The sequence below is a fragment of the Rana temporaria genome, chromosome 3 (genome assembly GCF_905171775.1).
Source record: "Rana temporaria chromosome 3, aRanTem1.1, whole genome shotgun sequence".
Taxonomy (NCBI): Eukaryota; Metazoa; Chordata; class Amphibia; order Anura; family Ranidae; genus Rana; species Rana temporaria.
Window position 1 is genome coordinate 112909845 of NC_053491.1, and position 15466 is coordinate 112925310.

General features: G+C 45.4%; 1 protein-coding gene across 2 annotated transcripts in view; it reads left to right on the forward strand.

The window, feature by feature from the left end:
- Positions 1 to 13310, forward strand: part of PRKCQ (protein kinase C theta) — a 133751-nt gene extending 120441 nt beyond the window's left edge. The window contains exons 15-18 of one of the 2 annotated variants that reach the window (XM_040343262.1): positions 639 to 777; positions 9525 to 9713; positions 11667 to 11795; positions 13093 to 13310. In XM_040343262.1, coding sequence (XP_040199196.1) covers positions 639 to 777; positions 9525 to 9713; positions 11667 to 11795; positions 13093 to 13248 — 613 coding nt within the window. In that variant the 3' untranslated portion in view covers positions 13249 to 13310. The remainder of the gene's footprint in view (positions 1 to 638; positions 778 to 9524; positions 9714 to 11666; positions 11796 to 13092) is intronic. The other variant, XM_040343263.1, reaches the window with a different exon arrangement.
- The last annotated feature ends 2156 nt before the right edge of the window (positions 13311 to 15466 follow it).

The following is a 15466-nucleotide window of genomic DNA, read 5'->3' on the forward strand; positions in this document are numbered from 1 at the left end:
GAGAGGCAGAGGACACTACTGTATGGGGGGCAGAGGTACCAAATGTGGGAGGGGGGAGGAAAACTACTGTGGTGGGGCAGAGGACACTGCAGTTGGGGGGTGATGTGAAGGGAGACAGAAGACACTGTTATGGGGGCAGAGAACACTATAGTGAGGGGTGTGAGGGGACCCCACTGCGGGGTGGAAGGGGGCAGGGGACACTGTTATGGGGGCAGAGAACACTATAGTGAGGGGTGTGTTGTAAAGGGGGACAGGGCACTGCTTTGGAGAGGTAGAGGACAGGACAGAGAACACTACTTACTGTGAGAGGGATGATGTGAAGGGGAGTGGGGGATACCAGTGGGAGGGGGGGGGGCACAGAACACTATGCTGTTTTTATTGGGAGCTTGATGATAAAACTATTTAAAAGCTCCCTCTCCCCTAGGGATCTTTGATTTCCTCCATGTTGTCCAGGTAGATCTCCACCTCTGAAAGTTTTCCTACCCCTGCTTTGGATTATGTATGGGCTATTTTGTGCCTTATCTGCTCATTTGTTGTCTTTGTAATGAAATAGAATTCCGTCTATCAAGTTAAAACAAATGCAGGTATCATTTTACTCTGTTATTTAATTCATGTTTGGGCACTGTAATATTTTTCAGGGACCTGAAACTAGATAATGTGCTCTTGGACATGGAAGGACATGTAAAAATAGCTGACTTTGGAATGTGTAAAGAGAACATGTTGGGTGATACTAAAACAAGCACATTCTGTGGGACCCCTGATTATATTGCTCCAGAGGTGTGTATTATTTGCTGCCCTACATATTAGTTCTGTTATATTAAAAGTAGAAGAAAGGGTTAAATCTAACCAACCTTAAACTAACATTCCCTTTCCCCTCCTCCAACCTATTCTGCCTAACCTGTATAAAAAAAGATCTGTGGGCCAAATCCTCAGCCAGGCGGCGTAACTTAACTTTCAGCAGTTAAGTTACACTGACTTAAAGTTTTTACCTAAGTGCCTGATCCTCAAAGCACTTACGTAAAAATTTCAAGCAGTGTAAGTTAAGTGCCGCCGTCGTAAGGCGTTCCTCCTCTCCGGGGGGCGTTTACAATTTAAATGAGGCGCGCTCCCGCGCCGGCCGTACTGCGCATGCGCGTGACGTCATTTTCCCGACGTGCATCGCGCGAACGTAATTGACGCCGGGCGGCTTTGTGGATTGCGACGGGACACTAAAGTTACGACGGGTGAAAAAAAGACGCGCCGGGAAAACAAATAATTTTAAAAAAAAATGACAGCGTCGCTCGGCATGCATTCCTGAGGGAGAACTCCATGCCAATTTTCAATGAAAAAAACGGCATGGGTTCCACCTCAGGAGCATACCAGGCCCTTAGGTCTGGTATGGGTTGTAAGGAGACCCCCCTCCGCCGCAAAATTGACGTAGGGGGTCCCCCTACAATCCATACCAGACCCGTATCCAAAGCACGCTACCCGGCCAGCCAGGAAGGGAGTGGGGACGAGCGAGCGCCCCCCCCCCCTCCTGAGCCGTGCCAGGCCGCATGCCCTCAACATGGGGGGGTTGGGTGCTCTGGGGCAGGGGGGCGCACTGCGGGCCCCCCCACCCCAGAGCACCCTGTCCCCATGTTGATGAGGACAGGACCTCTTCCCGACAACCCTTGCCATTGGTTGTCGGGGTCTGCGGGCGGAGGCTTATCGGAATCTGGGAGTCCCCTCAAATAAGGGGGCCCCCAGATACCGGCCCCCCACCCTAAGTGAATGGATATGGGGTACATCGTACCCCTATCCATTCACCTGGAGGCAAAAAGTAAAAGTTAATAAACACACAACACAAGGCTTTTTGAAATATTTTATTATTCTGCTCCGGACGCCCCCCCTGTCTTCGTTATTAGCTCAATTACCAGGGGGGGCTTCTTCTTCCACTCTCCGGGGGTCTTCTCCGCTCTCCGGGGGTGTTCCGCTCTCCGGGGGGGGCTTCTCCGGACTCCGGGGGGCTTCTTCCATCTTCTCCCCTCTTCCGCTCTTGACTCGGCGAACCCCGGTTCTTCTGCAGCTCTCCGGTGCCTTCTTCTTCAGCGCTGGCTGCCTGCTATGTTTGTGTGTTAGCTCGATTTCAAACAGGCAGCCGGCGCGGTCTTCTGTGACGTCAGGGTCTTCTGGTCTTCTGTTCTTCCTATGTTGCCTCGTCGCCTCTTGTCGCTGTAATGATGGAAGCGCGCCTTGCATCACATTTATATAGGCATCACCGTCCCATCATGCTCCGGTAGGTACCCACGTGGTGGGTGCACGTGGGTAGGCACCCACCACGTGGGTACCTACCGGAGCATGATGGGACGGCGATGCCTATATAAATGTGATGCAAGGCGCGCTTCCATCATTACAGCGACAAGAGGCGACGAGGCAACATAGGAAGAACAGAAGACCAGAAGACCCTGACGTCACAGAAGACCGCGCCGGCTGCCTGTTTGAAATCGAGCTAACACACAAACATAGCAGGCAGCCAGCGCTGAAGAAGAAGGCACCGGAGAGCTGCAGAAGAACCGGGGTTCGCCGAGTCAAGAGCGGAAGAGGGGAGAAGATGGAAGAAGCCCCCCGGAGTCCGGAGAAGCCCCCCCGGAGTCCGGAGAAGCCCCCCCGGAGAGCGGAACACCCCCGGAGAGCGGAGAAGACCCCCGGAGAGTGGAAGAAGAAGCCCCCCCTGGTAATTGAGCTAATAACGAAGACAGGGGGGGCGTCCGGAGCAGAATAATAAAATATTTCAAAAAGCCTTGTGTTGTGTGTTTATTAACTTTTACTTTTTGCCTCCAGGTGAATGGATAGGGGTACGATGTACCCCATATCCATTCACTTAGGGTGGGGGGCCGGTATCTGGGGGCCCCCTTATTTGAGGGGACTCCCAGATTCCGATAAGCCTCCGCCCGCAGACCCCGACAACCAATGGCAAGGGTTGTCGGGAAGAGGTCCTGTCCTCATCAACATGGGGACAGGGTGCTCTGGGGTGGGGGGGCCCGCAGTGCGCCCCCCTGCCCCAGAGCACCCAACCCCCCCATGTTGAGGGCATGCGGCCTGGCACGGCTCAGGAGGGGGGGGGGCGCTCGCTCGTCCCCACTCCCTTCCTGGCTGGCCGGGGTAGCGTGCTTTGGATACGGGTCTGGTATGGATTGTAGGGGGACCCCCTACGTCAATTTTGCGGCGGAGGGGGGGTCTCCTTACAACCCATAACAGACCTAAGGGCCTGGTATGCTCCTGAGGGGGAACCCATGCCGTTTTTTTCATTGAAAATTGGCATGGAGTTCTCCCTCGGGAATGCATACCAAATGCCGTCGCTTGAATGGGCCTTTACAAGGTGTGACTAACTTTACACTTTGTAAAAGCAGCCCTAGTTTTACACCAGGCAAACTAACACTTACGGCGTAAAAACTAGGTACAAAAGCTTTGAGGATCGCCCTAAGTGCTAATTTGCATACTAACAGAGGCATTTCGACTCGAAATGCCCCCAGTGGCGGATGCGGTACTGCATCCTAAGATCCGGCAGTGTAAGTCCCTTACAGATGTCGGATCTTCTGCCTAACTTAGGAAAACTGCTTCTGAGGATCAGTTCCAAAGTTAGAACCAGAGATACGACGGCTTACGCCGGAGTATCTCTTTTGTGGATATGGCCCTGTATACTTACCTTTTTTAAATCTGGTAAGGTGCGATCATATGATCCAGTAGCATTGGCACCCCTATGTCATGGAGTGGAGGCTAGCAGAGAAGAGGACTGAGACATGGGAGCCTATAAGTGACACCATTGTAGGCAGGTGCAGTCTGTATTTTCCACTGCAGGTGGTGCTTAACCACAGTGGCAATGCAGATGGAGGAGGAAGTTCAAAGGAACTTGGTTCCTCTATGATTTCCTTGGTCACAGGAAAACATCTATCTGATTGGATGCTGGCACGCCATGTGATTATGGCCTTGTTGGGTCAGGCAGAGTCTATTTAAGACTTCTGCTCCCAGGCTTGACAAGCTTTATGTGAGTGGCTAGCATAGGGAAAGGATCCCCATCTGTCAGAGTATTGAGAGATAGGGAAAGACTTCAGAGGAGGAGGATCAGTGCAGGCACTATGGGGGTTATTTACGAAAGACAAATCCACTTTGCACTACAAGTGCAAACTACAAGTACAAAGTGCACTTGAAATTGCACTGAAAGTGCACTTGGAAGTGCAGTCACTGTAAATCTGAGGGGTAGATCTGAAATGAGGGGAAGCTCTGCTGGTTTTATTATCCAATCATGTGCAAGCTAAAATTATGTTTTTTATTTTCCTTGCATGTCCCCCTCGGATCTACAGCGACTGCACTTACAAGTGCACTGTCAGTGCAATTTAAAGTGCACTTTGCACTTGTAGTGCAAAGTGGATTTGCCTTTAGTAAATAAACCCAATTGTCTACCTTCCAGGAAGCCTTCCCTTTTGGGTGTAGACCGGCCAGGCCACATTCTGCACCTTGTGGCAAATGCTGTCAGCAACTCGTGAGTCTACTGCTGTCTCTGATGTAAGTGGCTCCGATCGGGGGTGCTTCCCCACGGTTTCTGTTGTACTTGCTAGATATTTCTACAATATAGTGTTACTGCCAAACTTGAACTCTGTGTGGTCACTGCCCGCTGCACCAATTCCACACCATGGCTCTATGCCATTATCGAGCACTTCCTTAGAGAGGAGCCGGAGCTGGTGAATCACATGACCAGAATAGCACCAATTAAAAAAAAAAAAAGTGAAGTATACAGATCTTTTTTATACAGGGTATGCGGGATGGGAAGGAGGAAGGGAGAGAAATTACTTTAAACATAGTTCGATTGAGCCTTTACTACCACTTTAATGAATACACATATTTACATATCATTCATGTATAGAAACTAAAGATTATTTTTTATGGGTTATACATCCTGTTTATTACTAGATTTGACCTACCAAAGTTAGCGAGGGTTCATTTCAACATGTGGTTGTTATTAAAAAGCATAAAGCCGCGTACACACGACCATTTTTCATGTCATGGGAAAAACAAAGTTTTTCTCAACGTGATTGTTGTCAAGCCTGCCTTGCCTACACACAAACGTGAAAAAAAAAAAATGCTCGAGCAAAGCTTGATGACGTACAACAGCACTATAAAGGGGAAGTTGCATTCGGATGGCACGACCCTTGGGGCTGCTTTTGATAATTTCGTGTTAGTAAAAGTTTGGTGAGAGATGATTCGCGCTTATCAGTCTTCTTGCTTTTCAGTCTGTTACAGCGTGACGAATGTGCTATCTCCATTACAAACGCTAGTTTTACCAGAACGAGTGCTCCTATCTCATAACTTGCTTCTGAGCATGCACATTTTTTTTACGTCGTTAAAGCCTACACACGACCGCTTTTCACGACGTGAAAAACTACGACGTGAAAAACAACGAGAAAAATTAGAGCATGTTCTAAATTTTTAAAGGCCATTTTTCACGACGAGAGCCTACACGCGGGTCGTTTTTAATGACCAATTTAGAAAATTGCATTTTTCTCGTCATGAAAAACGGTCGTGTGTACGCGGCATAAGAGTAAAATATTGTACTTTTGGTGTTCATCGCTAAACCTCAGCAAATAGGTAGAATAATGAAGCAGAGTGAGGAACAATTTGTAGTATCTTGCCAAAGTTATGCTTTTGGTTACATAGACAACATCAAGACTATAGCACAGTTACCAGAGTGGTTATTGGTCAGCAGCAGGGCCGGATTAACAATGGGGCTGATGGAGCTGCAGCTCCAGGCCCCTTTCTCAAGATAGGCCCATTTGCCCAAAAAATGGGCCTTTTTTTTTTAAGATCGAATTTGGGGGGTTGAAGCTCGATGACCAGAGGTCACAGAAACCCCACATTTGGGGGTAGGCATGGGAAGAGCTACCCCACAACTGGTTAAAATATGGGACGGCTATCATTTATGGTTCCGGAGATACGGGCCTGCTTGCACAGCCTGTCAGAAGCTACATTCAGAGCGCCAATATAAATACAAGCTGACACATTGCAGCAGACTGAGAGGATCACAGTGCTTATAATAATTATTTGTATATTACTCATGGTAATTAACCCCTTGCCACCCAGGCCAATTCTGACACTTCTCTACTACATGTAAAAATCATCATTTGCTTTTTGCTAGAAAATTACTCTATGGTGGTCTTTGCACTTTTTATGTTGCAGGGTACAGAGCTGCACGATTCTGGCTAAAATGAGAATTGCAATTTTTTTGCTTAGAAGATAGATCACGATTCTCTCACGATTGTTGCGGCGTAACATCATCTTTCACATTAAAACAAAAAAAAAAAAAAATGGGCTAACTTCACAGTTTTGTTTTTATGGTTTTTATTATTCATTGAAGTGGGAAAATGCAGTGTGACATAAAATATTGCAGCAATAGCCATTGTATTCCCTAGAGTCTCTGCTAAAATATATATAATGATTGGCAGTTCCAAGTAATTTTCTAGCAAATAATATTGCTTTTTAACTTAAGAAACAAGTGTTGGACTTTAAGTGGTTAAATTTAGTTACAATGTTAGTTAGTTACAATGTTTCATTTTGTTTACAAACTTCGCAGACTGCCCAGATTTGTTCTTTACACACAGAAGTGTATCCCTTTGATCTAAGAAGGAAGTGTCAGTTACAATGTTTCCTGTTAAAAACTTGGCAGACTGCCCAGATATTTTCTTTTGACAGCTGAAAGTCTCTCCACTTGTTATATGAAAGAATCAGCAAACTCTGCATTGAAGATCGTCAGGGGGGTTGAATCGAGATCACGATTTTTTTAACGATTAATTGTGCAGCTCTAGCACGGTATTTGCGCAGCAATTTTTCAAACATGTTTTTTTGTAAAAAAATGTTTTATTCATTAAAAAAACAGTTAGTTAAGTTAGCACAATTTTTTTTGGTATCCTAAGCGATGCTTTACATTTTTTTAGGTTACATGTTTAGAGTTACAGAGGAGGTCTAGTACTAGAATTATTGTTCTCGCTCTAACGATCGTGGCTTATGTAACCTGTGTGTATCTGGCTCTGATACTACCAGTGCCTACCCAGCCACTGACTAGTATCTCTCCCCAGCCTGTCCCCACACACCCTCTCACCTGCTGACCTGTGGATGGGGGAATCACTTCTGCAGTGTTATTGTGTTCTGCCAGTGCGTACAATGATCAGTGTTGCTAACTTTTGCTGGCAGCACTGATTGTTTTAAGAAAAAAAAACAGGCTGGTTGTACTCAAGTTGATTAATAGATTGACTTGTGTAAAACCAGCTAGCCCATACATAGATTGACTATGGCTGGTCTCTGCATAATTGGCGTAATTTCAATCCATGTATGACCCGCTTAACCACTACTCAGTCCCTAAATATCCTTCCACTCCTGTACATAGTGCTCACTGTCATACTCTCCACACTCCTCTCCTGTACATAGTGCCCACTGTCATACTCTCCACACTTCTCTCCTATACATAGTACCCACTGTCATACCCTACACACTCCTCTCCTGTACATAGTGCCCACTGTCATACCCTCCACACTCCTCTCCTATACATAGCGCCCACTGTCATACCCTTCACACTCCTCTCCTGTACATAGTGCCTGCTGTCATACACTTCTCTCCTGTACCTAGTGCCCACTGTCGCACCCTCCACACTCCTCTCCTGTACATACTGCTCACTGTCATACCCTCCACACTCCTCTCCTATACATAGTGCCCACTGTCATACCCTCCACACTCCTCTCCTATACATAGTGTTCACTGTCATACCCTCCACACTCCTCTCCTATACATAGAGCCCACTATCATACCGTCTACATTCCTCTCCTGTACATACTGCCCACTGTCATACCCTCCACACTCCTCTCCTGTACATACTGCCCCATCATACCCTCCACACTTCTCTCTGGTACGTACTACCCTCTGTCATACCCCCTCACTCTTCCTGTACATACTGCCCATTGTCATACCCTTCACACTCCTCTCCTGTACATAGTGCTTTTTTCCATACCCTTTGTACTCCTCTCCTGTACATAGTGCCCACTGTTAGACCCTCCACATTCCTCTCCCTCACCTGCACATACTTCCCACTTATATACCGTCCATACTCCTCCCCTATGTCGCTTACCCACAAAAACAGTTCTTTAAAATTATACTAAATATCCTCAATGTTACCAGCTCTAGAATGGACACACTTTTGTTAGTTCAACTAAAGGAAATATCAGTTCTCATATTTGTTCTGCCCCATTATTAGTACTCATTTAATTTTGTGATTACTACTATGATGTACAGAGGAACATTGGGGATCTCAGCTACTCTAAATATAGCACTTATATAAAAAAGTGGCCCTGAAAATATTTTTTAAATGTTGGCAACTGTGCACTTAGGCACTGCCCAAGGGCCACCGTCCACCGGGTCAGTAGGGGGCCCCATGAGAGGCTCCTGGGATCCTGTGATAATAAAGCGGTAGTAAACTTTCCTGACATTACTACTTTTTAGAGGCCCTGGGGTAGGTTATGCCACAACGTACAAGTATGCACAGCATATTAGCACATTAGTGTACACTTCAGTTTTCAGACTGAGCCCTCCAGTGCTGCGATGAATCAGGCGGGGCCTGGACACTTCCATCTTCACCCGGTCTTCCTTCTGGGTTCTGTGCCTTTGGTCACTTGCCTTGGCTGGGCTGCGTTCATGTCATTCCCACGCATTTATTTATTATTTATTACACCCCATTCACACCTCCGCGACAAAACGCCCGACGCCGGCCGCTCGTGCCGCTGGAGGGGAGAATTCCCATTGCTGTCTATGAGATGGTTCACATCTCATAGACGCCGTACACCTGCGGCATGAAAAAAAGTCCCGGACCCTTTTTTTCAGGCGGCATTGGCGTTCGGCCATACAAAGCAATAGGAAGGATTTGTAAAAAAAAAGTTACACTATTCACGGCAAAATACGCCGCGTACGCGGCGTTACTTGTCGCAGAGGTGTGAATGCAGCCTAAAAGGCCCCACCAAAATCCTCAGCACCAGGCCCATGATGTTCTTAATCTGGCCCTGGTCAGCAGCAGTACTTTCTACGCAGCCAGGTCACATAGCAAGATCAGAATATCCTGGTGACGTCACATTTGCACCTTCGAAAGCAGACTACTAAACAGGGAGGTGAGCAGATTGGTAATTTTTCATACTTGTAAAGCCAAGCGAAGGGTCAGTTTGGGATTTAGGAATAAGACTCCTCTTTTCTAGGCCCCTCTGCCTGAAACATGTTGAGCAACAGGAATAGACATCAACTTCACTTACGATCAGTAATCAGATTGAGAATGGATATCTGATGGAATATCAATAATACTAGAGTGATACCTATTCTGTCGCTCACACAGAAGTTTGTGCCATCCTCATGTCACATGCCTACGGGTAGACAGCTTTCAAAGGGAAAATACCAATATGATTTTCCTGCTTTTGAACCTGAAATCATGTCTCCTTTTATGCCTAGGCAACACTAACCATTTCTATATTCTCCTGCAGATTTTGCTAGGACAGAAGTACAGCTGTTCAGTTGATTGGTGGTCTTTCGGAGTACTCCTATATGAAATGTTAATTGGCCAGTCTCCATTCCGCGGCGTAGATGAAGAACAGTTGTTTCAGTCCATACGCATGGATAACCCATTTTATCCCCGTTTTCTTAGCAAGGAAGCTAAAGATATATTAGTCATGGTATGCACTATTGTCCTCTTTATCACAACTTTTCCACATTTGTATATTGTTATTTTAATGCAAAAAAAGTACACTTTTTTTAACAGCTGTTTTTTCAAAATTCTTTAAAAAGAACCTTTCATCATATCACACACTATTCTCTAACAGTGCTGTTTTCCCCTGTTAGAATGAATAATGTTTGCTGTGATATTGCTAAGAAACAGGTGCTGGATATCTGACCAATGTGCACCTACTGCCAGGAAAGAAAAATGGGTAGACTGCATCAGGGAAATGACATACAAGCTCCTGATGGAACTAAATTTCCCATGACCACTGGGCAGAATGGGCTTCTAAAGGGCTTGGGCTCCATTCACAAATGCTGCAGCCGCAGGTCACAGCATGGGGTCTGGTGCGTCCCTGTTCACCGTTTCAGGTGCGAATCAGGACCCAATTTTTGCCTGAATTTGCACCTGAATTGGAACAGAAGGCGCACAGGACCCTTCTTCAATGCAGACCACAGCCGCCCCAGAGCTGTGTGATCTGGCTACATTGAGAGTGAGTGAGTGAGAAATCTATATAGCGCAACACATGCAAACTGAATCGCCTCTTGGCATCCAATCCCTGGGCCCTCAGAAGAGATGGGTTTTGATCTTTCTCCTGAAGGCCAAGTGGTTAACCTCCAACCGGATGCTGGTTGGTAGCCAGTCATACTCTCCTGTCATGCTAATTGGATGCGGAGAAACCGGCATCTAATTTGTATATGTGTGAACCCGGCCTTGCTTTGAATTGCCAAGTGAAGCAAGGTTTTGCCAGCCAGCCATTGATTGACTAGCTAAAGCATCTTTTCTCATCTTTCTAACCCCAGAGGACCCCTTGAAATCATTTTCAGGTCTCAGGAAACCTCTGTTATCAGGAATCAGAGGGAAAAATGCCACGTAAATTGGTAGTTAGTGATAAGAATGCCCTTATTAGAGTGGTGGTCAGTATGTCTCCCTTATCATCCAACAACAAGATAATTGGTACCTTGTCAATGGTTCTCCCAAGTGACATTGGCCCTAGAACTATGGAGGTGACATTAGATGAGAGATCAATAACCCCTAGAAACCTCTGGAGAAACCTTGAGTGAGGATGGTTGATCAAAAAAGATCATTCCTGCCATGCTGCTGATTCTTTAAAGTGGTGTTAGCCTTCGAATTATGTGGGCACCATCAGATGGAAGATCAATTAGTCACAGTTCAAGGTACCCCTAGCATACGCTGGAAGAACCCTAGTTGAGAATGACTGAACTAGAGACTGACCAGTCAGTAGTGACAACACACCAATGCCCTGTACACATGGTCGGAATTTCCAATAGAAAAGTCAGATGGGAGCTTTTCATCGGATATTCCGACCGTGTGTACACCCCATCTGACTTTTTCAGTCAGAAATTCAGACGGATTTAGATAGAGAAAATCAGTTCGTCTGTATGGAATTCCGACGGGAAAAAAACACACATTCTCGGAAACAGTTCGATGGATGCTCGGAAGCATTGAACTTCATTTTTCTCAGCTCATCATAGTGTTATATGTCACCTCATTCTTGACGGTCGGAATTTGGTGTGACCAGGTGTACGCAAGCCAAGCTTGAGCGGAATTCCAACGGAAAATCCGTTTGTGTGTACTAGCCACATTCACTGCTTACAATACCACATCCGTTGTAGTCCTTATGAGTTAACTGGCACAAACATGACAAAACTGCAGTGCTTTTTATAGCACAGGGAGCACTGTTAATCCTTCACAAGAAATACATCGTGAATTGTTTGCTGGCAAAATCACTAGGCATTTTATCACTGTTAAACAGTTCACAAAGACAAACATACTGGGCAATGTATGGCTTTTTTTTCCCCAGCCTAGTTAACATGTTAAATGTAGTATTTTGTCTATAGCTCTACTTCTGAATATTCATAAGCTTGTATTGATTCTGAGTGTATGTCAGCTTTTTGTCAGAGAACCAGAAAGAAGACTTGGAGTAAAAGGCAACATCAGGCAACATTGCTTCTTTCAAGACATTGATTGGGAGAGATTGGAGAAGAGGCAAATAGAGCCACCATTTAAGCCTAAAGTGGTAAGCAGTGCCAATCCTGACCTCCCTGGGGCCCTAAGCAAAATGACATGTCACATTAAAGTTGAGAAGCGAAAATGAAATGTCACATTAAATATTAAAGTTGAGAAGCGGGGGAAGGGGGTGTTCTGCTGTCGGAAATGACATCTTACAATAAAGTGAGAAGCGGGGGGGTGCTGACTTCTTACCTCTTCTCCCATGCAGCCAGCGAGTTGAGAAGCGGGGTGAGGGGCCGAAAATGACTTCTCACCAGGTAGGGCCTCTAGTAATTTGGGAGGGGCCCTCCCGGCCCTCCCCAGCTTTGTGGGGCCCTAAGCGGCTTGCATAGTGAGCCTATAGGGCGGTTCGGCCCTGGTGGTAAGCATTCTGTTCTGGGGGTTGACAATGGAGCATAGATGCTCTTACTGATTTGAAGAACAAGGGGCCAGATTCAGGTACCTGCGCTGCGGCGTAAAGTATGTCGTTTACGTTACAACGCCGCAAGTTTTCAGCGCAAGTGCTTGATTCACAAAGCACTTGCCTGCAAACTTGCGGCGGTGTAACGTAAATGCGTTCGGCGCAAGCCTGCCTAATTCAAATGGGGCGTGTACCATTTAAATTAGGCGCGTTCCCGCACCGAACGTTCTGCGCATGCTCCGTTAGGAAATTTCCCGCCGTGCTTTGCGCGAAATTACGGTGCCCCAACATGTTTTTTGAACGGCGACGTGCGTTACGTCCTTTCGTATTCCCGGACGTCTTACGCAAAAAAAATAAAAAAATTAAATGGCCGACGCGGGAACGACGGCCGTACCTTAACATGGCTGGTCTAAATCTAAGCCATGAAATAGCAGGCGTAAGTTTGCGACGGGAAAAGCCGACTAGCTACGATGTCAGAGAATGCGACGAACGCGCGTACCTTCGCGGATCCCCGTAAACAGCTAATTTGCATACGGAGTATTACACCTACGATCCGAAGGTGTACGAAGCCGTACGCCTGTCGGATCGAAGCCTAAAGCCGTCTTAACTTGTTTTGAGGATTCAAAACAACGCTACAACGCGGCAAATTTGAAAATATGCCGGAGTACCAGTAGATACGCCGGCGTATTACAACTGTGAATCTGGCCCACGATTACAGTGTACAATGGCTTCATTATTATCTCTGACCAGAGGCACAAATTTTCTTTCCAAAAACTGTGCCTGCCATACAATTACAATGAATGAGCTGAAAAATAATTTATACTTCTTTATCGGGATTTACTTATCATTTTTGATGTGATATTTGTATCATCGGTTTTTTGATAATTGTTTCTTTTCCAACCAGAAATCAGCAAATGACTGCAGTAACTTTGATAAAGAATTTTTGAATGAGAAAGCAAGATTATCAAGTACAGACAGAACATTGGTCAACAGTATGGATCAAACTATGTTCAGCAAGTTCTCATTTGTAAATCCCAAAATGGAAGAAATCATCTGTTGAAGCAATCAAATTTTTCTGAAAAGTAATCGGACATTAAACTGCATGAAGATCTAGGTTTTCACTAACATACATCTTCCATCAGAAAACAAAATTACTTTAAGCTGTACATTTGGTAAAGGCAAATATTTATATCATGAACGGAGATGTGGGATAAGCCATACTGGATCACCTGAATTCCTTCTGCAGTAAAATGATGGCGGCTGCTACCCAAGCAACAACAAATTCAGATATGTAAATGTAGAGTTTACCGCCCAAAGAAGCCACTTGATGTATGAAATCCTTTGTTCTTGTGCCCACTACTCTGCGAATAGCTCTGTACTCTCTAGCACACCTGGCTGAGATGTTGGGGTGGTTGCAGATACCTGTGCACATATATATAGTATATGTATATATCTCCAAGATACAGTACAAATGCACCAGAAAAATGCCGCCCCCCAAAAAAATGGAGCACTATCCGCTACTGCTACCTAGTGAAAGAACCCCTTACGTGACCTTACGTGGTTATCGTGGTGACGTCAGCACGCCGCGGCGTCGTGACGTCACCACGTATTACCACATAAGGTCCCACAAGGAACGGGCTGTGTAAGACGGCCGGCTTATTATTTCACACGCGAATATATCTTCTACACTGTAAGACCTCGTACACACGACCGAGGAACTCGTCGTAAATGAAACATTGTTTTCCTCGACGAGTTCCTTGTTAGGCTTGTCGAGAATCCTGACAAGCTTTCTTTACGTACACACTGTCAAGACAAAATCTCGTCGTTCTCAAACACAGTGATGTAAAACACGTAGGACGGCACTATAAAGGGGAAGTTTGATTCCACTGGCGCCATCCTTCTGAGCATGTGAGGGTTTCTAAGCATACACACGAACGTGTTTCTCGTCGAAAACCAGCCTGACGAGGAACACGACGAGGAAATTGAGACTCCCGACGAGGAAAAAGAGAACTTGTTCTCTTTTTTTCTCATCGAGTTCCACAACAGTTTTCTCGATGAAAAACATACACACGACCGTTTTCCTTGGCAAAAAAGCGACCAAGTTTCTTGATGGATTCTGTCGAGGAAAACAGTCGTGTGTACGAGGCCTTAGTGTAATTTTAATCTTTTTAATAAAACTTTGTAACTGGGTTACGCTATCATGGCTCTTCTTTCCCCCATGTAGTTTTAAATACATGAGATCATATGAGAGAGGCTGAGGATGGAGGCTTTGCTGGAGTGGAGACATCTAACCCAGTACATAGAGACCCAGGCTGGGGTATAGGCCATCTGCTAACAGAGATTGGGATCTTTATTTTTTGGTTTGAAGGTGGAGGATTTCTTTCCTATCACGCAGCACTGTTCCTGGGAGTCCTGTGGTGGGATGTCACTAATTTAACCCTAGGGGGACTTTTAACATCAACATCTTGGCTTTACCTTGTATTTTATTTTCATTTCATTTTTTCGTTTTGTTAAACACTCAATTTGTTCACAACAATTTATCTTTAGACTATCCATTGGGATTTCCTTGGACTCTATTGTGCAGTAACTGTCAATTCAACTTAAAGGATTGAAGCGTTTTTTGATTCACATTGGATTTTGCATGCATTCGGATATGGATTTGCATACCTCCCAACTGTCCCTGATTTCGAGGGACTGTCCCTAATTTGGAGCAATGTCCCCCTGTCCCTCATTCTCCTCATTTGTCCCTCATTTTGGTCTGATCTATACAGATGTATATAAAATGCACTTTTTATCTATCAAAAAGTGTTTCCCAGTGCCAAACCTTTCATCTGATTTCTAAATTGCTGTAAATTCCAAAAGCCAATATAAAGGAATAGTAGTGGTAAAAAAAGCACTTGTGTGTTTAACCAATCTTATTTTTTTTGTACAATTCTCCTTTAAGGGGGCGTGGCAAGGGGTGTGTCCTATGCCTACATACTTTTGCTGATAGGTGTCCCTCATTCCCATCTCAGAAAGTTGGGAGGTATGGAATTTGTGTTGTTAATGATTGCACTCTAGTACCAAGCCTATTAGGATACATTCACTGTATTGCACAGCTTATTTTTTCGTATAGGTTTTTAATGTGTGTGTGTGTCTCACATTTAAAGTTGCAGCATCATTTTTCATACTATCATATAATTTATACACGGTACAGTTCATTCACAGAAACATATAACTGACAGCGCAGTAATACACACTTGTTTCACCTGCAGTAATAGCCAAGTCCTTCCAGTGAA